A 26,988-nucleotide genomic window follows, 5' to 3' on the forward strand; every position below is an offset into this window, starting at 1 on the left:
AAAAATTTTCTTCCTCATCCAAATTACATTTACTAGAGGACAGATACTGGTGGGGGAAAACCATGTGGTACGAAACCTAAAGTCAATCAGTCGATCGATGGTATTTATTGAGCACTTATTGAGTGCAAAGCACTGCACTAAACACCAGTATAAAACAATCCAGGGGCAGGGACTGTCTGATCTGCTTTTATTGTATCTACCCCAGTGCTTAGTACAGCGCTTAACAAATACCACAATTATTATAACTGTCATTATCATCACTAATAACCTATAAGTTAAACATACTGTGGGCTGGTCATATCCCAGTGTGCACCTTTAACCGATAACTTCACTGGCTCTCATCTAGCTTGGATTGAATTGATTTTTCCAGCAGGGTGGGAAGCATTCGGCTGCACATGTAGAATTTCAAAAAAACTGGGACCAATATACATTAAATGGGGAGAAAATGGAGAAAAACCTGAACTTTCGCCCATTGAAGCAAGGTATACCTAGGAATACTGCCTTTTTTTGTTGTTGTTGTTTCCAAATGCTGGGAGGCAAATGTGTGTACCTGTTCCTTGTAAACAGAAACTTGTATCTAGGAACTCACAGCTCCTGACATAATCAGAGTAAACAAAATCCAGTCCCTCTCAGAGGCCCAGGTAAATGAAACTGTCCACTCCTGCATCCTTAGGGCCCAAGAGAACAGCCATATTAATCAAGGTTCAGAAAGAAGACTGGGATGAGCTGAGGTCAGAGTAAATGGAGGCAGCTGTCATTCAGGTCCTCACCTCACAACCAAGGAACAGCCACAGCTTCAGCAGGCAACAAGACCAAGTATGGGGCAACTCATGAAATAGGGGCATCTGGTACATTATTACATCCTTAGATCAGATACAAATCCAGGGGCAGAAAGAACAGAGGTGACACTATGTTTGGAATATCAAGATGAGCTAACCAGAATCACTTTCCTGGGGACAATTCCAGTTCAACCAACACTTTCAATCAATGGTAATTATCAAATGCTTGTAATAATAATAATAATGATATTGGCATTTAAGTGCTTACTAGGTGCCAGGCACTGTACTAAGCACTAGGGTGGATACCCATAAATCAGGTTGGACAGAGCTCCTGTCCCACATGGGGCTCATAGTCTCAATCCCTATTTTACAGATGAGGAAATTGAGGCACAGAGAATGAAGTGACATGCCCAAGGTCACACAGCAGGTAAGTGGCGGAGTCAGGATTAGGACTCATGACCCTATGACTCCGGGCCCATACTCTATCCACTATGCCATGCTGCTTAATGCAGTGTGGCTCAGTGGAAAGAGCAAGGGTTTGGGAGTCAGAGGTCATGGGTTCGAAACCCAGCTCCACCGCTTGTCAGCTGTGCGACTGTGGGCAAGTCACTTAATTTCTCTGTGCCTCAGTTACCTCATCTGTAAAATAGGGATTAAGACTGTGAGCCTCATGTGGGACAACCTGATTACCCTGTATCTACCCCAGTGCTTAGAACAGTGCTCTGCACATAGTAAGCACTTAACAAATACCAACATTATTATTATTAATGCAATCAATGGTATTTTATTGAGAGCTTACTGTGTGCAGAGTGCTTATACTGTGTGCTCGAGACAGTACAATACAGTTGGTAGACACGATCCATGTCCTGAAGGAGGTTACGATCTAGTGAAGGAGCTAAGGACTAGACAAGGTAGACTTTGAAAATACACAACACCTCCTTCTTTCAATTAAATTCCCTTTAGACCGCATCACTCCCTGCAAATATTACTTGCAGTTGCAGCTGAGGAAAAATGTGGGTCCTGGCTTTTCAATAAGCATTCATCATTCTAGGTGGTCTGAGTACCTCATATATTGCATTGAAGAGCAAGACAAAGCAAACCAGTCTCTAAATTTTTATCCCTGATGATTCAAAAATCTGGAAAGACACTCAGGAAATGAATCGACAATTATCAGACAAGGCTCAAACAGCTAAGAGACAGCCTAAGTGACAGACTCAACAGTAATCCCTTCAGTTTCCTCTAGAGCTCCATTTTATGACTTCATTGCTTTGGTACAACAACAGCATTTTAAGCCTGAAGCAGAAATAAATGGCTTGCTCTTTTAAATACCACACAGCAGAAGAATAATTAGACCATATCTAGAGCAGAGGAATGATTCCTTCTTTGTGATTGAAAAATCAAATTCCAGGTCAAACCCATTTTAGAGCAACCCCGGTTGACAATTATCCCTTCTCCTTTAGCTAAAACCTTCACAGTTGAGCCCTGAAAGACTACAAATCTAAACCACTTGCAGGTGCGTGTTTGTCAGAAATGATTAATCTTTGCAAGTCGGCACTGTTAGATGAGCTACAAAATGGCAGTCAAAGTTGCAGTGACTATTCTGAAGAAATCTCACTTTACTGCATTAAGGTTCTCGCACTTACAGAGTCGCAACCAAGCACCAAAGGAACTAATATAGAAGAGCATTCCCGCTGGGCCCAGAGAAATGCCCAACTAGTGGACCAAGTTTGTAAAGAGCTTACATGTCCATTTTTGTACGTTGCTTATAATCAAAATGGGTATTTAGGGCTGAACTCAAGTCATCTATTCACTTGATACTTTGTATTCTCCGTTAGAGTCAGACTCAGGGTATTTGCAAGCAGAGAATCACTACCCAGCCATCACGTTACTGCAAAGATTCTGCTCCCAGGAGCAAACAGAAGGGGAGACAGCAGCAGGAGACCTGTCGGCGGAAGCATTGTCAAGGGGAAGGGGTTCCCCTAAAAGATGGTGGGAATGTGTGGAGGGACCAGATCACAGCTCATTTTGCCTCTCCAGAAAGGAAGATTAGGCTTCAAAGTTGAAAATAGGGCAAAATCTGTCAAAATCACTTATAAATCTTAAAAGCAGCAACACAAATCAGCTCTCTGTTCTGAAAGGCTATTAGAAGAGGGACACTTTGAGGGGGAGACAGACAATAAAATAAATACATTATGGATATGTACATAAGTGCTGTGGGGCTGAGAGTGGGGTGAATCTCAAGTGTTTAAAAGGTATAGATCCAAGCGCGTAGGTAACGCAGAAGGGTCAGTTTCCAAAGCCGGATTTAGTACATTACTAAGGACCTGAGCAGTGCATAGTAATGTAGAAGGATTATTTCCTGACTCTTAGATGCCATATTCTCATTACTAAAGTAACTACTTGAGGTGCATGTCATCAGCCCTGAAGAATCTCCATCCACTATTTGTACTCCAAGTCTGAAATGGAGAGGGAGTTTTGCACTCAATTTTGCAACAATCTGAAGCCTCCACAGTCATGGTCATCCAGGGTGGGTAAAACGTAGGAGGAAGCAAAGTCTGAATTCAGTTGTGTTAGAAAGAAAAATGCCCAGAAAGTGACAATATTTGGGCCAGAATGGGTCTGAACGACTGGAATGATTCTAAACAAAACACTGCTCTTTAGTTCAGTGACTATGCGAAGAGCAACAGACCTCCAAAAGCATGGAAAAAAATCCAAGACAATAGTGTTCATAAAGAAAGGTCACGTACAAGACCGCTTTAATTACTGGCCAGAACCTTTCTGTCATGAGAATACTAGGTCTCAAAACGTTCTTTTCAATCACATGAAAATGATTTGGAAATGCAGATGAGCAGAAAACAAATTGCTTCTGCAATTCTGGCCCATGAATCAGAGGCAATTTGTCAACTGAATAAGAAAGGCTGAGAATACAGACAGTCTCTGCTAGGTACTCATTGATTTCAAGAAACCTTTCAACTCCTTTACATTCAATACCATTCTCAGTTTCTTGAACAATACTGGAATCAAAACATCTTACACTGAATTTCTGGCTAAAATAAATAAGGAGTATGAGGTGGGTATAATTCTGTTCAATGACTCATTAGCTTTGTCTCATTAGCATACAAAAAGGTGTATGGCAAGGTAATGCAATTTTCCCAAAGATGTCTGTGCAGGCTCTGGAAGCTCTATTCATAGGAAACCTGTTTGGGGATGATTGCGTTATGTTCACTAAGGGCCTCATGGAGTTCAAACAAAGAAGGGAACAATTGGAGAGAAATCACACAAAATTGGTCCTGACAGGGTAACTTGTAAACATGCCTTCTACCTTTGAGGAAGAATCATTTTGACACACAGACAACCTGCCAACATGTGAAGGCATCGCTTTGGCACCAATTTTTGAGGGAGTTATTACTCAATGAAAGCCATGAAAACTGGTAGCATAGTAGGATTTGATGGGGATTCTGCGGAAATCTACAAGCAAGGAGAGGACCTGATTCTTAGATGACTACATATCAAAAGTATTTACTGAGTGCTTACTGTTCACTAAGCACTCGGGGGGGGTGGTTCTCTAGACTAAACTCATTTTGGTCAGGGAATGTGTCTGTTACATTGTACTCTCTCTCGAACTTAGTACAGAGCTCTGCACACAGTAAGTGCTTAATAAACTGGCTGGCTGGAAGAATACAATAGAATAGAGTAGGTAGATACATTTCCTGCCCACAAGGAGCTTACAGTCTACATGCTATGTCCTTCAAAATGCAGCACACTACAGAATTTTAAAGATGCCACCCCATAATCACCGTCCTCAAGAAGAATGAGTTGAGAGCTGACCATGGAAACTATTGGGACATCTCAAGCCTTTCCATGACTAGCAAGATTCTAGCCAGAATCCCTCTGAAAAGGCTACTGAAGAATATAGTCCACTTTGCGCTACCTAAATCACAATGCGGCTTCAGACCAAAATACAGCAGAGCAGATATGATCTTTGCATCCCAGCAAATAGGGGAGAAGTTCAGATAGCAACGCCGAGACTTCTATACTAGATTAAAAGGTCTTTCAAAAACATTTGACACTATCACCTTACGTACATATGAGTTATAAATTATAAATTCTTTATTTATATTAATATAAGCTCATTATGAGCAGGGAGCATGTCTACCAACTCTGCTATTGTGCTCTCTCAAGGACTTACTACAGCGGTCTGCAAACTGTAAATATTATTGGTGATAATGATAAGCTTAAAGCATTCAGTCACCTTGCCCCCTCTAACCTTACCTCCCTGATTTCCTCTTCTCCCACTTCCTTCTCTGTTTCCCTTGCACTTGGATTTGAACCCTTTATTCACCTCTCCCTCAGTCCCGCAGCACTTACATACGTAACTGCTATTTATTTATTTATATTAATGTATGTGTTAATAATAATAATAATGTTGGCATAATAATGTTGGTATTTGTTAAGCGCTTACTACATGCCGAGCACTGTTCTAAGTGCTGGGGTAGATACAGGGTAATCAGGTTGCCCCACGTGAGGCTCATAGTTAATCCCCATTTTACAGATGAGGTAACTGAGGTACAGATAAGTGAAGTGACTTGCCCACGGTCACACAGCTGACAAGTGGCAGAGCCGGGAGTTGAACCCACGACCTCTGACTCTGAAGCCCAGGCTCTTTCCACTGAACCACGCTGCTTCCCGCTGTGTTCCCCTCTAGACTGGAAGCCCGTTGTGGGCAGGGAATGTGTCTACCAACTAGGGTGTACTGTACTCTCCCAAGCACTTACTACTGTGCTCTGCACTCAGTAAGTGCTCAATAAGTACAATTTATTTATTGATTGATTGAGTGATTTATTGATGATCAACAGACCAGGGCTCTGACAACTAATAAGCAAATGTGGCTGCCTTGAGTAGTTCATCAAGATCCTTAGGATACTCCCTAATGGTATGGTTGGTCGAGTTGGAGCAAAAGGTGCTCCATCTGACCCTTTGTCCATGACTGTCTGGTGAAGCAGGAATGAATGGTATTCATTCATTCATTCAATCGTATTTATTGAGCACTTATTACGTGCAGAGCCCTGTATTAAGCGCTGGGAATGTACATCCAGTCCTGTTCAATAAGAGCACTGGGAATGTACCAGTGGAGATGATGGCCATGGAGCTCCTAAATGAGTAGGAGTCATGATTAGAGTAGCAAGCCCTTGGAAAAAGAGGGACTCAATTTGGTCTCATTTTCACTGAATGTTTCCCACTGAACTTTGGGACATGTTTATAAACACTGTCACAGCCTATTTGGAAGAAAAGTATGTCTCGTTTAGTCCTTGTCTGCTCAAATCACTTTCAGAGAAGAAATTCACACCGGTACGTACAGTCTGAATTGCTAAGTAAAATATAGTGCAGAGGACACTTGTTTTGCATGATATTCACAGAAAGTCATAAAGAATGATGACTAAAAAGTAAGTTCATTATGGAATATGTCTACCAACTCTATTGTACTGTACTCTCCCAAGCTCTTAATTCAGTGCTCTGCACAAAATAAGTGCTCAAATGCCATCACTGGTAAACAATAACGACAACTGGCTCTAATGCTATTTTTGCCATGTATTTCACACCATTTGAAATGCTGAATATTGCCCAGAGCTTTCTTACTTTATTCCTAAGGGTTATGTCCTTTCTGAAATTTTAAACCTGGACCCAAATGTAATTCCTTCAATCATTTAGCAAAGAAAAGGATTAATACGTTCTTCCTTCTAAGGTTAGCCTGTAATAAGTTTTATAAACTCTGTTTCTTTCCTCATGAAAAGTGAGTAGGCTTGATAAACGAGCTGTCTTTTGCCAGACTGCAGTCCTGAACAGATGTATTTACATAATTCAGAAAACAAATGCCATAAAGTTAGTGCGTGTTACTGCCAAATGCTATATGAAGTGTTACCAAACAAATTAAAGGATGCTGCTGGAAGTTTCCCAGTGGACTTGCTAGAAGATTATCCTGTCAAGTGCCTCCATTTCTTTCATTTTTGTGGATGCAACCTCATTAAGAATCATTTATCTTGCAAACCCCATTTTTACTCTGCAAAGACGTTTAGTACGTGAATCTCAAGAATGCATGCAACAATGGTTGGTTGCATATATTTTGAAGAGAAATCCCGACACAAATTCCATGTAAGCTCCTTGAGGGCAGGGATTTTGTCTACCAACTCTTTTGTACTGTAGTCTCCCAAGTGCTTAGTACAGCCATAAATACTCTTGGCTGATTGATTTTTGTCCTGATTCTGTACAGGGAGAAGCTAGTAATGAGCATCAACAAAATGTTCACGGACACTACGTTTGCAGATGGGATGAGTGTTTGGGGGGCTATATGCCGTGAGTTCCAACTGTAAGACTGCAACGCATCTATCTGACTGGCTAAGCATTTCAGACTTTTCAACTCCCCCAGCCCTATTCCCCACTCCACTGCTAACCTGGGGCTCAGGTTAATACCAGGAATATGTGTGTGAAGAATGGGAAGGGAGGAGGATGTAAAAAGCCTGGACAAAAGTGCCTAACTGAACAGAGACCCTGGCCAATGAGGAAGTAGAACAGTGAAAACACCCTGTCTTGCCTGATCTCAACTTAATGTTTAACCTAATTTTAGTCCTTTAGCTGAGTGGGGCAAAATTTTCCAACAGCTCCTATGCTAGCTGGCTAACATGTTCTGACATGTTACTGTTCATGACATTGAGTCACATGCAAAATCAGTGAAAAAAGGCCGATTCCTTTGTTAAAGCTAACGCTATTATGGACTAGATCGGCACTGGTATACTTTTCACAAGATTTTGGGATCTGGTGCAAGATTACGGTCATGTCTAGACCAGGGGCTGGAGATCTATGGCTTGTGAACTAGTTTGTGAGCTCGTTGTGGGTGGAGAATGTGTCTGGTTGTTGTTGTACTGTACTCTCCCAAGTGCTTAATACAGTGCTTTGCACACATTAAGTGCTCAATAAATACGATTGAATGAATGAATGAATAAATAAATAGAGGGTGATGCCATTACCTTCTCTCTCACAGTTTTCTGGGCAGGGAGTAGCTTGCCTGCCCTATCCCTTTGAGTTGGAAAGAAGGCAAGGGAAAAATCAAGATGGAAGCACTAACACCTTGGTCTCCACTCACAACAAGGCCTAAGTGAACTGGACAGCAGGGCAGGCCCAAGCAACAATAGTCTTGAGGCCAGGCAGTCAAACCAGGCTGGAAAGGGGAATGCTCAACACCTCAAAAAGTGCCAAGCTGGGCAGTGGACAAGAAAAGCTCTTGCAATGGGGGCCACACGCCACATATACACCACAAGAAGAGTTCCGCGGCATATACATCAGGTCCGGAGCGGCATTGGAGGCACAGAAGGTGAGGGAAAGGGAGGGAGGAGAGTGAAATGGGACAACACATTTGTAGTAGGAACAGCAAGGCCTAGTGGAAAGAACATGGGCCTCGGAGTTAGACGACCTGGGTTCCAATCCTAGATCTGCCAGTTGCCTGCTCTGTGTGACCATGGGCAAATCACTCAACTTCTCTATGCCCGTTTGCTCATCTGTAAAATTGGGGTTCGCTCTCCTAATTAGACTGTGAACCCCATGTAAGACAGGGACTGTGTCTATACTGATTAACTTGTATTTACCCCATTGCTTAGAACAGTGCTTGACAGATAGTAAGCACTTAACAATAATAATAATAACAGTGTTTTGCCACTCTCGCACCCACCCTCCCCACTTCCCAAATGAACCAGGAATAAGTTCATTCTCTCTTTCTCTCCTCTCCCCTGTTTCTCTTTTTTCCTCTCCTTCCCTCTTCTGTTTAAATTGTATGATTAGCTTTTTGCACACCAACTGCTCAAATCTTTCATATTATTTGGCTCTTTTGCATGAAAAGATTGCAAGGCTCTGGTCTAGACCATTGTTACTAACTAGGGTATGTGAATTTCTGAACCTATATTTGGGGCTGGGGTGAAAATAATAATTATAATATTAGTGGTATTTGTTAGGTGCTTACTATATGCCAAGCCCTATATTAAATACTAGGGTAGATACAATATAAGCAGATCAGACAGAGTCTCTGTCCCACATAGGACTCATAGTCAAAGGGAGAACAGATATATCAACCCCCTTTGTAGAGGTGAGGGAACTGAGGCACAGAGAAGTAAAATGACTTGCCCAAGGTCACTCAGCAGGCACTTGGCTACTAATACTACTAAGGGTGAGAGATATATTGATGTGGGCAGGTGTGGTTGATAAAAAAACCCAATGTGAAACCTCCAATCCCTTTCTCATTGTATGCATCTAAAGTCTTCTGGCTGCACTGTTCATTCAATCGTATTTATTGAGTGCTTACTGTGTGCAGAGCACTGTACTAAGCGCTTGGAAAGTACAATTTGGCAACAGATCGAGACAATCCCTACCCAACAACGACCTCACATTACTCTGCTGGGTTTGTTACTTACAGTGCCCGATGCTGTTTTCATTTCTGCTCCACCTTATTTCTGGTTGCCGCCCACCGAACTGACCTGACTTTTACTTTTGACTCTCAAGGGTCCACAGCTGTGATAAATTGTGGGAATCTCACTGCTCTCTATCTGCTGACCAGAGTCTACTAGCAATTCTTCTGGGCTGACTACTGAAGAATGTTTAACCGTGCACTTTTAGAATAGCCATTAGCCCTGAGGCTTTAGATCACAGTCAGGCAAGATAGCTCCGATCTTAAATGCACATCAGTTATGGAGGATGTATAAGGAATAACATCAAGATCTCTTCATCATGTTCAGTTTAGCGTGGCTTAGTGGAAAGAGCCTGGGCTCGCGAGTCAGAGGATATGGGCTCTAATCCCGGCTCCACCACTTGTCTGCTGTGTGACCTTGGGCAAGCCGCTTAACTTCTCTGTGCCTCAGTTACCTCATCTGTAAAATGGGGATTAAGCCTGTGAGCCCCACCTGGGACAATCTGATTAACTCATATCTCCCCCAGCACTTAGAACAGTGCTTGGGACATAGTAAGCGCTTAACAAATACCATAATTATTATAGACCTCTCCCTCTGATACGATCAATCCCAGTTTTGGCAACTTCTAAAAATTTGCCGCCCCTATAGTTTACAAAGAGCCTAAGATCACTCCACAATAAAGTGACTTGCCATATCAGAATCGGAGTGTCCTTGTTTAGTCCTTTCCACATCACCCAAAGAATAAAACCGGTCTGTGTGCGCTACGTTTAATCTTCTTCGTCTTATTCTGCACAACCTTGCTCAAGAATGCAATTCACCCAAAAAGACATTCAGGTGGTTACGAACAGCTTTTCAGACTCGGACTAGCATTGTGGACTGACGATTAGCCTGAAGAAATCTAAGGTGATGTACCAACCGGCGTCTGCAGGGACCTACCCAGAATCAAGGATCGCCAGCAGGGTCACAGAGCTGAATGCCGTAACTGTATTCTGCTCCCCAGATGACAAACTGTTCAAAGATATCAGGACAGAAAAACGAGGAAACTAGCCTGACCTCTGGAATACTGACAGAGTTTGGCGCCAACGTCAAGATGGAGACAAACTGAAAATCAATAGAGCAGTTGGAGATTTCGGCTGAAACAGTACAAATAGTATAAAACACGCACAACCACTGCTAGGGGATTTAATTCATTACAGAGGTCGACATTTTTATGGAAATTGCTTTAAAGACAAAAAAAAAAAACTAGATCCATCCTAGTAAAGACCCAAAAGATAAGTGCAGATCCATCACTGGACAACTGAATGCAGGGACAACTAATGAACTTAGTTGCACAAATGAGATCATGTTGTTTATCTGACCTTTAAATAGCTTTCTGTATGATTCTTCCAGGCCTTGGAGAATTAGGCTCTATCTGGGTTAAAATGCAACTCCAGAAACTTTTAAACAAAAAAGATTAGAATTTATGGGAAGCGGAATTCCTTCCACTGGAAAATGAGCTCCACTGAGGCACCTACTTCTCAAGTTGTTATGCACCCACCCAAAATATACTGGGGATGGTCTAGAAATCTGACGATCTTTAGGTCCAAGTTTTATCTGCAATGGTTCTTATGATCCTGTTTCTTGTTAACAAGTCCTACTGAAGTCCATACGACCAATCCTGATCTTCAAACTTCACTTTGGGTAAACTGAGCCATCTCCTCAATCAAAAAAGATATATCTCATATCCACCCCTGCCCCTAGTACAGTGCTTGGTACATAATAACCACTAGTGGAAAGAGCACAGACCTGGGTTCGAGTCCCAGCTGTGCCACTGGCCCATTTTATGATCTCAGGCAAGTCCCTTTAACTCGATTTCCTCATCCATTGAAATATGATAAAATGAGAATGAGGTCGGTTGTGAGCCCTGTGTGAGACAGGAAATATGTCTGGTCTCATAACCTTGATCTATCCCAGCACTTAGCACATAATAAGCACTTAATAAGTGCCACAACTAATAATTATGGTGCTTAATAATAATAATTATGGTATTTGTTAAGTGCTTACTATGTGTCAAGCACTGGGGATGGAGGGGGTACACAGTCCCTGTCCCACATGGGGCTTATAGTCTTAATCCCCATTGTACAGATGAGGTAACAGGCCCAGAGAAGGGAAGTGACTTGCCCGAGGTCACAGAGCAGACACATGGCAGAGTCAGAACTAGAACCCAGGTCCTTCTGACTCCCAGCCCTGTGCTCTATCCACTGAGCCATGCTGCCGCTATATGACAATTACATTCGTGATTCTATTTTAAAAACTAGCAAGATGGAACTGAGATAGAAGCCCAGGCTGATCCCCTCTCGCCCCTCCCTCTCCTTTGACTTGAAGTACTCTTCAAAGGGACAAAGCAACATTCTTACCTCTTCCAGGGCCCACAGTGAGTCAACCATGGGCTTGATCTTCTTCTCATTGTACAGCGTTATGAGTTTATCCATGGCATCTTTAACGAGGCCACTTCGGCCCTGTTTGAAAAGCAGATTTAGGAGCGAAAATCCAGCGATAACTTTATTCTCCTCGTAGAGTTTGATGGGGTTCACCTTCTCAACCTGCCACCACTAGAGGGAGACAAATGACATCAAGGTTAGCAAAACTGGACTATTACATTTATAGAAGCCAAAGAGGAACACGACAAAGATTTATGTGAATTTCTGAGGAATGATGATATTCAGTTGCCAACTGAAGCCCTATTACAATATTGGAAAACTGGACAAGACTAATTGCATTGGGAGAAAATACAGCAATTGCCTCCTCTTAGGAAAATTTATTGCTGCAAGTTGAGCACTGCGCTAACGAACGATTGCTCTATTTCATCATTCTTACCGAATTAAGGGAGGAAGAGAGGATTTAAAAGCAACGGGGGCTAGTCAAGGACTTTCGTCTTTCATTCCGGCTGTTATCCCGCTCATTACTCTCACTCAATAGTATTTAATGAACCCTTACACTATACAGAACACTGTACTAAATGCTTGGGCAAGTACAATTGAATTAATAGACATGATCCCTGCCCATAAAGAATTGACCATCTAGGAGGGGAAACAAACACTGAAATACATTTCAGGTAGAGGGAAGCAACACACTTTAAAGATCTATACCTAAGTGCTAGGAGTGGAGAGGGGGTGCATACCCCAGTACTTAAGTGAAGCAAAAGTGTTGGGGTGGTAATAGTGAGAAAAATAGGGTTGGCAGATAACAGTTTTATCAGGGAAGGTCTCCTGGAAGAGCGATGATTTCAGAAGGGCTTGGAAGAAGGGAAAAGGAGTAGTCTGCCTCTCCTGGAAGTCAGGGGAGGACATTCACAGAGAAAACATCATCACTGTGCACTGATCAAAAATATAATACTCAAATATCACCAGAACCTATTCATTTTTCCATTCTCAGTTTTTCCCTACATACTGAAATCGTATTTCCAATCCTGCAACAAGCCATTACAAAAACACACACCCCTAGTTCTGCCTATGGATCTTCCCCAAATCCTTGAATTTAACTCACCCACAGAATTGAAACTTTTCCCCCTCCACCCTGCCTGACCACCATACCTTATGGCGGCCAACTGATTGCTAATCAGGTGTGCACTCTTTCATTAGATTGAAGGATAGGGTTTGACTTAGTACTGCCAACAGATCTAGCCATCAGCTGATGATTTGGGAGTTGAGGCCAATTAGGAAGCTCTCACAAGAAAGAATGCACACCTGATTATCAATCAGTTGGCATTTACTGAGCACTTATTGTGTGCAAAGAACTGTACTAAGTGCTTGGGAAAGTACAATGCATCAAAATTGATATATGGAATCTCTGACCATGAGGAGTGACCATGGTCATCTCTGACCAAGTCTATGGGGGGGGGGGGACAGAATTTAAAACAAATTACAGATGGGGGAAATAATAGGGTATAATGATACTTAACATGAGTGCTGTGGGGCTGGGGTGAGGGTGTGCTTTGCACACAATAAGCACTCAGTGGATTCCACCGATTGATACTAAAGTGCTTAAGGGATCAGCGAGTGGAAGGCAATCTGCTACAAGTCAAAACTCACCTGTGCTGGACAGCAGCGGCACGGGAGAGAGTCGAGGGCAGAGACTCAAGTTTACCGTGTAGAAGGAGGCAATGGTAAACCACATCCGGATTTTTACCCAGAAAACTCTGCGGATAAACTACCATAACGATTGCAGATGGAGGTGGGGCATTCTGGGGGAGATGTGTTCATGGTGTCGCTATGGGTCGCAGGTGACTTGACAGCATAAGACAAGACAAGGAATATGTATCTTTGGCTGTACCCTTAGGTGTGCACAGCATGATGAGGCCCTATACTCTTCAGCCACACAAGTACCGATTAGTGAATTTCACCATCAGTAGTGTTTCTTTCGAGCCTGAAGGACAGGTAGAAACAGTTAGGCTTCTTGCTACTTATTCGACCCAGGGGAGTTCAGTAACAATATTATAGATGTTGATATCATGCCACAGGGAGTGGCCCGGGATGTAAAGGTGATTAAAACAATCTTCACCTGAAGAATTTGGCTGAAAAAAAGGGGCGGGCCTGGCCCACTGTCTAAAACAATCAGGTCTGTCCCGTGAAGCCATGCCTCAGGCAGGGAGGAGAAACATACTCATTCCAAAGAAGGGACCCTTCTGGAAAAAAGCAGTTCACACCCATCTCCCATGTGCCTTTTGCCAGAACATAAAGACTCCCAGGGAGAGGGAAAGATTGAGCATGTGGGCCATCTCAAATTTAACATCTTTGAAAGAATCATTAATTTTGGGGATACTGTAGTGATGTGTCAGATGAGATTGGAAATCTTGTGAGCTTCCAGTCCTCTGCATGGAGGAGCTGGTGCCTGACTGCAGTGGGGTTGTACTAAAGACTCTTCTTATTGGTGCAGTCTTGGTGCACACTATCTCCCTCCCAGCCCTAATCTTTTAAGACAGAGGGAAGGCAAAGTTTCATAATGTCGGTGGGCTCCTTGGGCAGTTGGAGGTTCTGATGACAGCTCTGGATGGGTTGTGGTGCTCAACCGTTGATTGTGCATTGGCTTCTGGAGAGCTATTCCCCTTAGTAACTATATTTTTAAGTGAATGCTCATCAGTATCTGCCACCTGTTATTGTCACTTTGCTTCTTAATGATCCTTCCCCACCCATAGCACAAGTGAAGCAGTTTAAATTGGTCCAACTGAACACGGCCTGAGATTGTGAGGTTATCATTTGGCCCAAATCCAGGGGAGAAGTTGATGGACTTGGGATTCCTGATAAAATTTGGTTCTGAATAGGGAACCTGTTCTGGGTGCAAAGGGAAGTCTCAGGTGGAGTAATCTGCTGGGATTTGCACTGGGGAAGATGGAGAAATCAAGAACTGGAAACCTACTTTTGGCAGAATGAAAGTGATTTCTAGGGAAGAAGTGTCCATTTGGTTATGGGGGGAGAAATAGTGGGCAGTCGAAAGAGGAAATAAATGGCTAAAGAGGGAGCAAGGACTCAAGAGGTGAGAAAAATACAGATGGAATAAAGAAGGGGAATTTGGGAGGGGGGGTGGTATTTATTAAGCATTTACTATGTGCCACACATTCTAAGCACTGGGGTAGATGCAAGATAATCATACTGGACACAGTTCATGTCCCACATAGATTTTACAGTTCTTAATCCATATTTTCAGATGAGAAAACTGAGGCACAGAGAAGTTAAGTGACATCTAGATTGTAAATTGAGTGACATCTAGATTGTAAGCTCCATATAGGCAGAGAATATGTCTGGCAACTCCATTATATTGCACTCTTCCAAGTGCTTTATACAGTGCTCTGCATGCACTAAGCACTCAATAAATATGATTGATTGAGTTGCCCAAGGTCACACAGCAGACAAGTGGCAGAGCTGGGATTAGAACCCAGGTCCTCTGACTCCCAGGTCCATGTTCTTTCCACTAGGTCATGCTGCTTCCCTCTGAAAGTCCAAGTAAGCTTCAGTTCAACATCCAATTGTTTGGCAGTTAGCCCAATGACAATATCAAGGGTCTATTCTGGTAACATATCAGTCTGGTTTCTTCAAAGATTCATTTACTCTGTCTGGGACTAGCTTTGAGTGCACTCCTCCCAGACAATCAGTGTTGAGATGTTCTCAACACTTAGAGAAGCAGCATGGCTTAGTGGAAAGAGCACGGGCTTGGGAGTTGGTTCCAATCCCACCTCCACCACTTGCCTGCTGTGTGACTTTGGGCAAGCCACTTAACTTCTCTGTGCCTCAGTTACCTCATCTGTAAAAATGGGGGTTAAGACTGTGAGCCCCATGTGGGACAACCTGATCACCTTGTATCTACCCCAGCGCTTAGTACAGTGCTTGCCACATAGTAAGTGCTTAACAAATACCATAATTATTATTATTATTATTATTATATTCTGGCAGTTTCCCACAGAAGGCCTTGTCTGAAGCATTGCTAACTTTTATTTCTTGTGGATTTTTCTCTGTGCCTGTCCTTTCGTCTTTAGATCGTGAGCCTCTTATGGTCCAGGGATCAGGTCTTAATTAATATAGACATCAGCGAGGCTCATTGGAAAGAGCCCGGGCTTGGGAGTCAGAGGTCATGGGTTCGAATTCTGACTCTGCCCCTTGTCAGTGTGTGACTGTGGGCAAGTCACTTCACTTCTCTGTGCCTCAGTTCCCTCATCTGTAAAATGGGGATGAACACTGTGTGCCTCACGTGGGACAACCTTATTCCCCTGTATCTACCCCAGCACTTAGAACAGTGCTCTGCACGTAGTAAGCGCTTAACAAATACCAACATTATTATTATTATTATTATCATCTACTCTCCTCAGCGATTAGAATAGTGCTTTGCTAATCACAAGTGCTTAATAAGCATTATCACTGATTGATAATTGATTGAATGCTTTCAATTCTAGGACTCTTTTGGACAACAGGGGAAATCCTTGAAGGAAGAACGTCTTGCTGTTCCCCCTTTCATAATGATGGTTTCCTCATGAGAAAAAGGGTCATTTTAGTAGAACGATGCAAAGGATATTTTTCACATGTAGACAGAGCATACAATTTCTTAAATAATTCTGATTAGGTGATAAGGTTCTCTGTACCGTCTTTATGTAAAGCAACTACAAACTAAATGTCTGCCATATATACCTTTTGCGTGCATCTAACTGCTACCTGAAAAGAAAACAAGGAATAACAAATCAAACTCAATGGTCTTGTTCTGCTAATAGGAAGTGGAACATGCTGAAGACAGTAAAGATTGAATTATCAAAAATGAGGCTAATATAAATCAAATAACATCTTAAGTAAGAAGAAAGAACTGGCTAAGCATAAATGACTGTAATCCAGTAGAAGCATAAGTACTTACTGATTTTGCAAAGCTAAAGAAGCTTTTGGTTTCCCCAGTAACCATGTTTGATGAGCCTGAAAATGGAAAATGCTTGAATTATGATCTTGCTACAGATCTTGATAAATCAAATAATGAGCTTTAAGCGCCAACATTTTCCCCAACTGGGAAGATTTTCTATCATATAACTAGACATTTGAAAACTTACATCCTGAACCCATGCGTACTTATCTGTTTATTTACTTGCTAATCAGTCGTGTCTATTAATTATAAATATTTTCTTACTCTTATATATTTGTCAACTTATGTCTACTGCCTTCCCTCCATTAGATTGAAGACTCCTCAAGGGCAGGGGTCATGTAATTTACTGCTTTCAAATGTTTCCTCAAGTGTCCAGAACTTTGTTCTGCACCTAGAAGGCACTTTGATAGTGATTGGGCCTTTGACAGATTGGCAACATGAAAAACTCCAAATCAACTGAATTCTACAGCTATCACCAGAGCAAAGAGTAGCAGCGTTTCATATGGTGGCTTTTTAATTGTTTCTAAAAAAAGACATCCCCCAACCTTTTCCCCAACGAACCTCCATAGCGGCATTTCAATAGAGCAGTTTCTTTTTGTTTCAGACCACACAAAAAGAAAAATATATCAGGGTTATAAATCTTGCAGAAAGTCAAGGTGGAGGCTATATCCCAGTGGCTTGCAAGGTATTTTCATTCCCAGCTCTCTTCCCTCCCTCCCCATTCCTGTCCCTTAACTCCTCCAGAGGTGTTAGCGGCTGCTGGGGTATTCTGTGCAGGAATTGTAGCTCCAAGATCCATTGGCTCCCCAGACCTAGTCAACTTCTAGGGCTATACTCCAGCTAATGTTGTCCACCCCATCTAGGCTAACCTTCTCTCATTCCTGCTCTTGATTCTCCTGGTTTTGAGCCACCCCTCATATCATCATCCCACCCCTCTGCACCAGCAGGAATGCCTCCCCTATGCTGCTTCACCAAATCACAGCCCTCCTTGTCTTTAACGTCTACCTCATTCAGGAAGCCTTCACTGACTAACTCCCCGGGCTCTCAGTAAACCATCCTCTGGGTTTCATTAGCTCTGATGAAAATCCACGTGTCTATATTGTTTTGCCTGTTTGAGTTCCACCCCCCACCCGCCATGAGACTCTAAGCACTCAGTAAATCACCCTCTGGGGTTTTCTTAGCTTTTACGAAAATCTATATGCTTATATTGTGTTGCATGTTTGAGTCCCTAAGAGACTCTAAGTACCTTGAGGGCCAGGACCTTGTCTCATTCTTCTCTTGTAATTCTTCTCAGTGCTGAGTATTCTGCACTGCACTAAGTAGGTGAAGAATAAATACAATTACCACTACTTTTCAGGACTTACCATACAAAATGTATGTCCCAAGGGGTTTGAGAAGACTGAGGCCTTTTCCGGTATTTTCTCCACAAAGACAATCCAAAACAATGTCTACACCCTCGACAGAGATTCTGAAAGACAAGAATGGCAAAGATTATAGTATATCGAGCTTCAACTTAATTCCTCTTTATCACTTGGGGCAGGATTATCTGAAGATTAAAACTGGAACTCGTTGAAAGAGTTGAGGATTCAATAAAAATTCTAGATTAAATGCAGAATTTAGTGGTGACATCAAAGAATCTGGCTGGTACTGTCTCCTGCAACCCAACTATAGATGCCCATGTAAGAGGTTACTGTCACCGAAACTGGAAACAGAATATTTGCTGGAAGAAATCCCATGCAGTTTAATCTACTTCTTCAGATTGTGAGATAACCAGAAAATCTTTCTCCTACCTCCACATTAGGGTGAGAGTATGAGTGGGGTGTAGGGAGAGCTCTCAACAGCAACACACAGCTGAGCATAATACTCTTGGGAGGTCACATTACCTGGGAAGGCATTGAGCTATTACTGGGAGAGCAGAGGCCCTTGACTGTGCCACAACTATTCTCGAGAGCAAACTGGCCAAATTGGGGTGGTAAGTAGCCATATCCCATGGAAGCAAGCAGCCCAAATGCATTTTTGCCACATTTTCTTGCAAAACAACATTACACGCAGCAACAAAAAATCAAGGATTCTTGCATCAGACTGATTACCATCCACAACCTGGCATTCCACAGGATGTAATTCAAAATTCAATCTGCTAGACTGCAAACCCATTGGAGGCCAGGATCGAGAACAAAGTGCTCAGAAGAGTGCTCAGCTCACACAGTAGGCATTCAATAAATACTACTGACTGACTGATTGAACAAGAGCATCACTATTTACATTGCTATGCAAAACATGAGAACTCTAACAGCTGAAGCGCCTGCTGATGTCAACCAGCAAGAGATAGAGAAGCTGTATGCCAACATCACTGGAAACAAGGAGGTTGAAGAAATTGATATCACGATCGAAGAGTGGACAACAGGTATTTTTCGGTGCAGCAGTCGATCAACAGTATTTCCTGAATGTCTGCTTTGTGCAAAGCACTGAATTAAGCATCTGGGCATCAAACCACAGAGGTCAAAATGGGGCTGTTGGGAAACAGAAGGCCATGCTCCTTCTTGAGAGCTGGAGCATTCCCTCTCCACTTTGGGATCATTCCAACTGTGGACTGATCAATAGCAAACTGTGAAACTGGTCCAAGTTTACAGCCTAACAGCAGAACGGACACCAGCTGACAGAAGAGGAGGGAATTGCATACGGTCAGCTTGGCCATCACACGTGATTTCATTAGGCATTTCAGATGAAAGGCTTTTGGGGAATTAGGAAACATTCTTTCCACAATGTGTACCTGTCTGGATGCAATATGATGTAGTTTGGGAAGAAATGGTTTTGACCATGTGCATGGCACAAGTCAAGACATGAGCATTACCAGCTGAGTTTTCTGTAAAGCAAGGTTCTTCAGGAATACAACTCCGGGTTATAGGAGAACTGTAATTCCATTTTAATCTACTTCGTAGAAAGTATCAAGATTTGCAGGGTTCTTTATGGTATTTGTTAAACACTTACTATGTGTCAAGCACTGTTCTAAGCACTAGGGCAGGTACAGGTGAAAGAGACTGGATATAGTCCCTGTCCCACATGTAGTTCACAGCCAAGTAGGAGGGAGAATCCCTACTTTGCAGTTGAGGAAACTTAGGCACAGATAAATTAAGTGATTTGCCCAAGGTCATCCAGCAGGCAAGTGATGGAGCTGGGATTAGAACCCAGGTCCTCTGGCTCCCAGGCTTATGCTTTTTCCAAAATGCTACACTGCTTCCTTTGCAGTTGTGCAAGGAGATTGAGATGAACTTGTCAGAAGCAGTGAGGGTGAACAAGGACACGAGGCTGGTTAATTCTGTAGCAGAAACAGGAAAAAGCAAAGAACCCAGCTAAAGAGATGTGCTTTAGAGAACCAAGTGAACTTCCATAATAAGGATGGTATTATTAAGCACTTTCTGTGCGCTAAGCACTGGGGTAGATACAAGATAATCAGATTGGAGACCATACCTGACCCACATGGAGCTCACAGTCTAAGAGGTAGGGAGCATGGGTATTTTATCCCAATTTTACAGATGAGGAAACTGAGGCACAGAGAAGTTAGGTGACTAGCCTAAGGTTGCCAAGTAGGCAGGTGGCGGACTTGGAACAAGAACTCAGGTCTCCTGACTCTTTCCACTAAGTCGTGCTAAATACAAAATTATCAGAAGGGAAAGACAGTGGATGTGGAGAAACCTCGAAAGAAACACCATGACAACGAGCCGACTGTAGCCTGAAAGAAACACCAGGAAATCTGACATGTCAGTCATTGGTGGGAATTTCATCTTCACTGGGTCAAATCAGACTACAGTGTGTGAAAATTAATATTACCATGCAAACCTCATAAAGAAAGCACAAAGATCACTGCTGAGATGCTGCTTTGACAAGAATGCCTTCACAGATGAGCTGATGAGAAGAGATCTGAAACACAATGCCAAACCGGGAATAGACGGAGATCATGATATGCTTATCGATCCTAATGGAGGCAGCAAGAGTGAATGAAGATAAGAAAGGGAATTGGAAGGCCCTGGCTCAGTCAGGAAATGATTCAGCTCTTGGGAAGAAAAGCAAGATGAAGGCAGAAGGACAAATGGGTGATGAATACAAAATGCTCTGCAGGGAAATAAGGATAAAAGAACATGAAGATTATGAGGAATATAGGAGGAATCAGAAGTCTCAGATGAAAAGAGTAAGAAAAAGGCTGAATGTGTCACTGGACTGAGACCCTACATTAGAGAAGCAGCATGGTCTAGCGGAAAAAGCACGGGTCTAAGAGTCAGGGGACCTGGGTTCTAATCCTGACTCCACCACTTACTGCTGTGTGATCTTGGGCAAGTCACTTAACTTCTCTGTGCCTCAGCTTCCTCATCAGTAAAATGGGGGTTCAATACCTGTACTCCCACCTACTTGGACAGTGGGCCCATGTGCGACCTGATTATCTCATATCTACCCACTGCTTAGTACAGTGCTTTGCCCATATTAAGCGCTTAACAAGTGCCACGTTTACTATTATCCCAATTGTATTCATTCAATTCATTCACTCAATTGTATTTATTGAGTGCTTACTGTGTGCAGAGCACTGTACTAAGCCCTTGGGAGAGTACAATGCAACAATAAGGAGACACATTCCCTGCCCACAATGAGTCAGACAATATAAAAAATAAATGACAGATATGTACAAAAGTGTTGTGGGGCTGGAAGGGAGGAAGAACAGAGGGAGCAACTCAGGCAACGCAGAAGAGAGTGGCAGAAGAGGAAAGGGGGGCTTAGTCAGGGAAGGCCTCCTGGAGGAGATGTGCCTTCAATAAGGCTTTGAAGGGAGGGAGAGTAACAGTCTGTCAGATTTGAGGAGTGAGGGTGTTCCAGGCCAGAGGCAGGACGTGGGCGAGGGGTCAGCCACGAGATAGGCGAGATGGAGGCATCGCGAGAAGGTTAACGTTAGAGGAGCGAAGTGTGCGGGCTGGGTTGTAGTAGGAGAGTAGCATAGTGAGGTAGGAGGAGGCAAGGTGATGAAGTGCTTTAAAGCCAAAAGGGAGGAGTTTTTGTTTGAAGCGGAGGTGGACAGGCAACCACTGGAGCTTTTTGAGGAGCGGGGAGACATATTCTGAATGTTTTTGTAGAAAAATGATCCAGGCAGCAGAGGGAAGTATGGACTGGGGTGGGGAGAGGCAGGAACCTGGGAGGACAGCAAGGAGGCTGATGCAGTAATCCAGGTGGGATAGGATTTGTGATCGTATTAACGTGGTACTAGTTTGGATGGAGAGGAAAGGGAGGATTTTAGCAATGTTTTACATATTGGAACAGAAAGGGAGCGGCTAGCCAGGCAGAAATGTCTGGTATTTGCAATAAATTTTGTTACACTCTGAGGAGAATGTGGGAAGCAGCAGAGTTTGCACTAAGTGGTGTTAAAAAGAGAAACGCTGGGAGGTGATATCTTGGTTTCTAACTTCCTGTGAGAAGCAAATGAAATTGAGACATATGAGCAACAGAGACACACCTCCCGGCTAGGAAACTACATTTTACAGACTCTTCTTGACCAGGCGGCATCTGGAACTATGAGCGAGCATGGATTTCACCGTTGGGCCAGAGGACAGAAAGTAATGTGCTGCCAGTTGATCTTGGAGACAAAATATCTTACCTTTTTACTTCTTGCACATAGTCTACATTCCTGTCAAAAAGGTGGGTCACTGAATCTTTGATTGCTTCATGCTTGAAAGAAGATGCAGTCCCAAAGACAGTGACATTGGGGACTGTTGAGCAGAGCTGTGCAACAGCTTGACCCTGAAAATGAAATAATTGAATCAGCCACTTATGTACAGTATTCCCTCCCCAAACCGATCTGCTACTGGGTTTCCAAAATGGGAATCTGAGCACACTGTTTAAAATTCTGTTTCCTAGTTTATAAGTAAAACTTGACAATGACAAACTTTCCCCTTTAAAATGAATGCACCACGGCAGTACACGATTTTTAAATTTTATCAATAAGTTCAACATTTAAGAGTTACACAGTGAAGATAAATTTTTGATCACAAATTGGAACTTTTTTATGAAGACTTAAAAGCTAAAACCTGCCAGTATCTCTTTCCTGCTAGTTTGGTTTTTGTCACAGTTGAGGAGGGACACTTGGCTCCCAAGGGCATATGAGAAAACTCCTCTTTGCTCATTGCGGTATTTATGTGTGCATTACTATGATCGGGCTAAATTAGGCTGGAAATCTAATTTCAGAAAATGTAATTTTCTTTTCACTTTCCCTTATTGCAATTAAAGGCAGGTAAGAGAAAAATCTATTTCACCTTCCACGGTGGGTTACTATATGTGGATTTTTACATTACCACATGAAATATACGCTTCCAACAGTATCTTTTGGAATTACGAGATATCAAATAAGACCTAAGTTTTGATATAAACCTTTGGCTAGCTGTTTACCAACAGACTTTAATTTTTACATCTGTAGATTGTATCTCTTTCTCAAACTTAATAGGGCACTCATTAATCGACCATGGTATTTGATTGATCACGTCACTGTATTTATGATGTTACTGTATTTAGTGAACACCTACTATGTGCCAAGAAGTGGGCTAAGGCCTGGGGTAGGTAGATTTGTGTTGAACAGTTCTTAGTCCCTGTCCCATAAGAAGCTCAACAGTCTAAGTGAGTGAGGACAGACCCATAGAAACCACTTGAATCTATTCAAGCAGAAAAGCTCCTTGACATCATAAAATGGTGGTAGTTATTTGCATGTCCAAGAAATCAGGGCTTTGTTAAGTGGGCCAACTTCTCTCCCAACCCACCACCCCATTTCAGAATCCCTTACCTGAGATTTTGATCATCTGCTGCCTCCTACTTGGGCCCTGGATATGTGTAAGACTCCTGGACAAGTCTTTGCTTTCTTTTTCCCTCTCCCTGCCAATGTTTGACCCTTTGCCTTTCCACACCAGACAGAAAGTACATCAGGATCTATGGGCAAACTCCATCTGGTCCCACACATTCATCTCCCTCTGTTTATTAATGGGCCACAAGACCCCAGGTGAGCAAGTGGGGATAGTGTCATGAGGACCATCGCCTGGGTAGAAAAGCCAAGTCTTTTCCCGGATGATGGCAGAAAAATCCAATGGAGAACATGATTATTGACAGCATTATTTTCAAGCTAACAGTCAGAATAATAATGAGAGCTCAAAATTAGATCAAGGAAGAAGCCTTTGCTGTGTTTGCCAAAAGTTTAATGAATCTGATCATCTAATCAAGGAATGCAAATGCAGTTTATTGAACTAGTTAGGTTTCTCACAATGAAGAGACCATATTCAGCTCTAGGACCCTCTGTCCCCAGGGAAAGAAGGATGAGATCTGTGCTAGTGCTTCAAAGCCTTGGGTTCTTAGAAATAAAGTGAACATGAAGACACAGGGAATTGACTCCAAAGGAGGAAGCCAGGAGGTGCATGTTTGGGCAAATATCCAATTGCTGACCTCATGTCTCCTGGTTTAGCCCAACTCTCATTCAAATGGCTCCAGAGGATAGCTTTCCTGGGGGGGGGGGGGGCAGGCTGACCCAGCCCCCTCCCTGCATCTCCATTTGGAGCCAGGCTGGCGAGGAGCCCTCAGTGCTCTCTGGGTGCTTCTTAAGTATGCATCTCTCAGCGCTGGTCCCCAGGCATCCTCCCTCCAATAGGGTTTTGTTTTCATTTTTGTTTTTTGAGGGGGGAGGCGGGGATCTAGAGGACTGCTCCAAGATGAAGGTGTTTTACTGCAGCTTCCGCAGATTTCCACCAAGCTGATCTCTTTCTACTCAGTGAAAATTGCATTCATTATTTCTCATTCGTTTAAATGAGACCTTCTGGGGCTAAATTACCCAAATAATTAACAAAGCTCTGTAGATCTGCACCTTGGTGCTAACCTTCAGGAGATGAGCATATTCTGGATACTCTAATAATAATAATAATAATGATATTTGTTAAGTGCTTACTATGTGTCAAGCACTGTTCTAAGCGCTGGGGTAGATAGAAGCTAATCACTTTGGACACGGTCCCTGTCTCACAAGGGGCTCACAGTCTTAATTCCCATTTTACAGATGAGGCAACTAAGGCACAGAGAAGTGAAGTGACTTGCCCAAGGTCACACAGCAGACAAGTGGCAGAGCCAGGATTAGAACTCAGGTCCTTCTGGCACCCAGGCCCGTGCTCTATCCACTAGGACATGCTGCTTCCAGTGGCAGAGACCATGCCCAATCATGTATTTGAAGACCCTAAGGCTCTGCTATTGCATCTGTGGTACTGCATGCATACTAGTTGACAGATAGAATATGGAGTGGGCCATAACTGAAAAGAGTCATTTTACGTGATTTGGCAAAATGGATAGGAAGAAGGTGACATCATGCATGCCCTTAGTTGCAAGTAGTGAAAGAGTAAAAGTGAAAAGAAAATGACCCATCTAAAGTTGAGCTGCCAGTTTAATTTAGAAAGAAAGGGTCTAGGGGAAATAGAAGGGGCAGATGGTAAAGCCAGGAATTGGGATTTGCTGGGTTTGGATGAAAACACTGAACACTTTTCTAATTTGTGGAAATGTGTCAAAGAGGAAGGCAGATGCTTATTCAATCAAATTTAATGAAGAAAAATGTACTGAGTGGAACCTTAAAGGTATCCATCCTATTCAAAGCCTTTGCTGGTGACCTGGATGAAGGAGCTGAGAGCCACGTCATCTAATTTACGGAGAATCCTAAATTGGGCAGGGTCGCTTGAAAAACAGCAATCAAATTCAATATGACCAAGATAAATTGAAAAATGGACCTACCACGGTGGGATGAAAATGAATAGGGATGAAGGTGAAGACAGGATGGGGAAAGATTAGCAGAAAAAGACCTTAAGGATCAAAGATGAGCAGAGGCTGAATATGAATGAGCAAGGTAGTGCTGTTAATAAAGAAGACAATTTTGGTACCGAGGTGCATCAGCAGGTCTATGACGTGCAAGAGCTGAGAATTCATTAGACCTTCTGGACCCAGTTTTCATCAATGACCTTTCAACAAGTCTGTGGAGAAACTGGAGAGTGCCCAGAGAAGAGAGACAAAAGATTATTTTAAAATAGGGGGAAAAATTCAGTAAACTGGAGTTGTTTATTCTGGAGAAGAGAAGGCTGAGGGGTGATTTAACTGCCTTTAAGTCTGTGAAGGCTTTCACGGGGAGGATGGTGACCAGCTGTGTTCCAATTCTACTAAACATCGAACAAGAGCTCATGGGCTGGAATTAACGCAGGAGAGACACTGAACGGAAAGGAGGAAGGATATCTTGGTTGTCAGGATGATAACACACTGTAACTGGCTACCAAGGGAGGCTGTGATGTATCCATCCTTAGAGATCTTTAGGGACAGAATAGACAACTGTCTGCTCTAGGTAATTTCATTCTTTACCAGGTTAGCTGTTTTTCAATGTTTATCACCTGTCCATTTTAGTTGATTCTTCCTCTTTCCCAGTTAGAAATTAAAACTTATATTTGCCCTCCTTTAATATTTTAAACTTCTGTCCCCATGGTTTTCCCTGTGTACTCCCCTAAACTGGATCCCCAAATTCCAAACCCACCCTGGGGTATTTTCTTTTTTAATCTCATCCTGCTCTAGCAGTACCTGACCCTTCCATGCTACACAGGTCCCATGCAGCCCATACTGTCCTGGACTTCCAAAGGCTCCATGACAGTGAGGAGAGGATTTGAAGGGTGGGGAGAGGCCTGAGAAGTGACTGCCACTCCACTACCCCCTATCTTCCCTGCTCTGGTCTGTCCTCTCCCAGCTGCCCCATGTCTATGGGGTATCTGGGCTATAGCTAAGGGGCTTGGGCAGCTGCTGGGGGACAAGTGTTTAAAAAACAAAGCCACGCTGGCTGAGTTCACGATTCCTAGGGATATGGGGATGGCCTGGTGACAGAGAGGGTACAGGGGAGACACAGAGACTGGGACAGGAGAGAGGGCGGTGAGTCTGGGAATGCAGTATGAAAGGGGAGAGGATGGGGGTGAGGTGCAGAGGAGCTTGGGGATTGGAGGTTTAAAGGATTAAAGGAGGGCAAGCTAGTGTGGATGGGAGTTAGAGAGCATTGGCGGGTGAGGATGGAGTGAATAAAGAAAAGGAAATAATAACATGACTTACTCAAGATTTACTCAGTGGAAGAATTACACTGTGTGCATGTGGCATTCATCCCTTTCAGACACCCAAAGAGAATAATGTGGGAAAAGAGCACAAGAGGATGATGTGATGGGCCCATTCCTCTGGGAAGCAGCGTGGCTCAGTGGAAAGAGCCTGGGCTTCGGAGTCAGAGGTCATGAGTTCGACTCCCGGTTCTGCCACTTGTCAGCTGTGTGACTGTGGGCAAGTCACTTCACTTCTCTGTGCCTCAGTTACCTCATCTGTAG

The 26,988-nt window shown here is 43.1% G+C and overlaps 1 protein-coding gene across 2 annotated transcripts in view; it reads right to left on the reverse strand.

The window, feature by feature from the left end:
- The window catches only part of VAT1L (vesicle amine transport 1 like), a 91,861-nt gene that overhangs the window by 31,358 nt on the left and 33,515 nt on the right, over nt 1-26,988 (reverse strand). For both annotated transcript variants that reach the window (XM_029053110.2, XM_039910487.1), the window contains exons 4-7: nt 22,236-22,378; nt 17,965-18,068; nt 16,601-16,656; nt 11,626-11,820 (exon numbers count right to left, since the gene is read on the reverse strand). In XM_029053110.2, the coding sequence (XP_028908943.1) occupies nt 11,626-11,820; nt 16,601-16,656; nt 17,965-18,068; nt 22,236-22,378 (498 nt within the window). The remainder of the gene's footprint in view (nt 1-11,625; nt 11,821-16,600; nt 16,657-17,964; nt 18,069-22,235; nt 22,379-26,988) is intronic.

The sequence above is a fragment of the Ornithorhynchus anatinus genome, chromosome X2 (assembly GCF_004115215.2).
Source record: "Ornithorhynchus anatinus isolate Pmale09 chromosome X2, mOrnAna1.pri.v4, whole genome shotgun sequence".
In the NCBI taxonomy this organism is placed as follows: Eukaryota; Metazoa; Chordata; class Mammalia; order Monotremata; family Ornithorhynchidae; genus Ornithorhynchus; species Ornithorhynchus anatinus.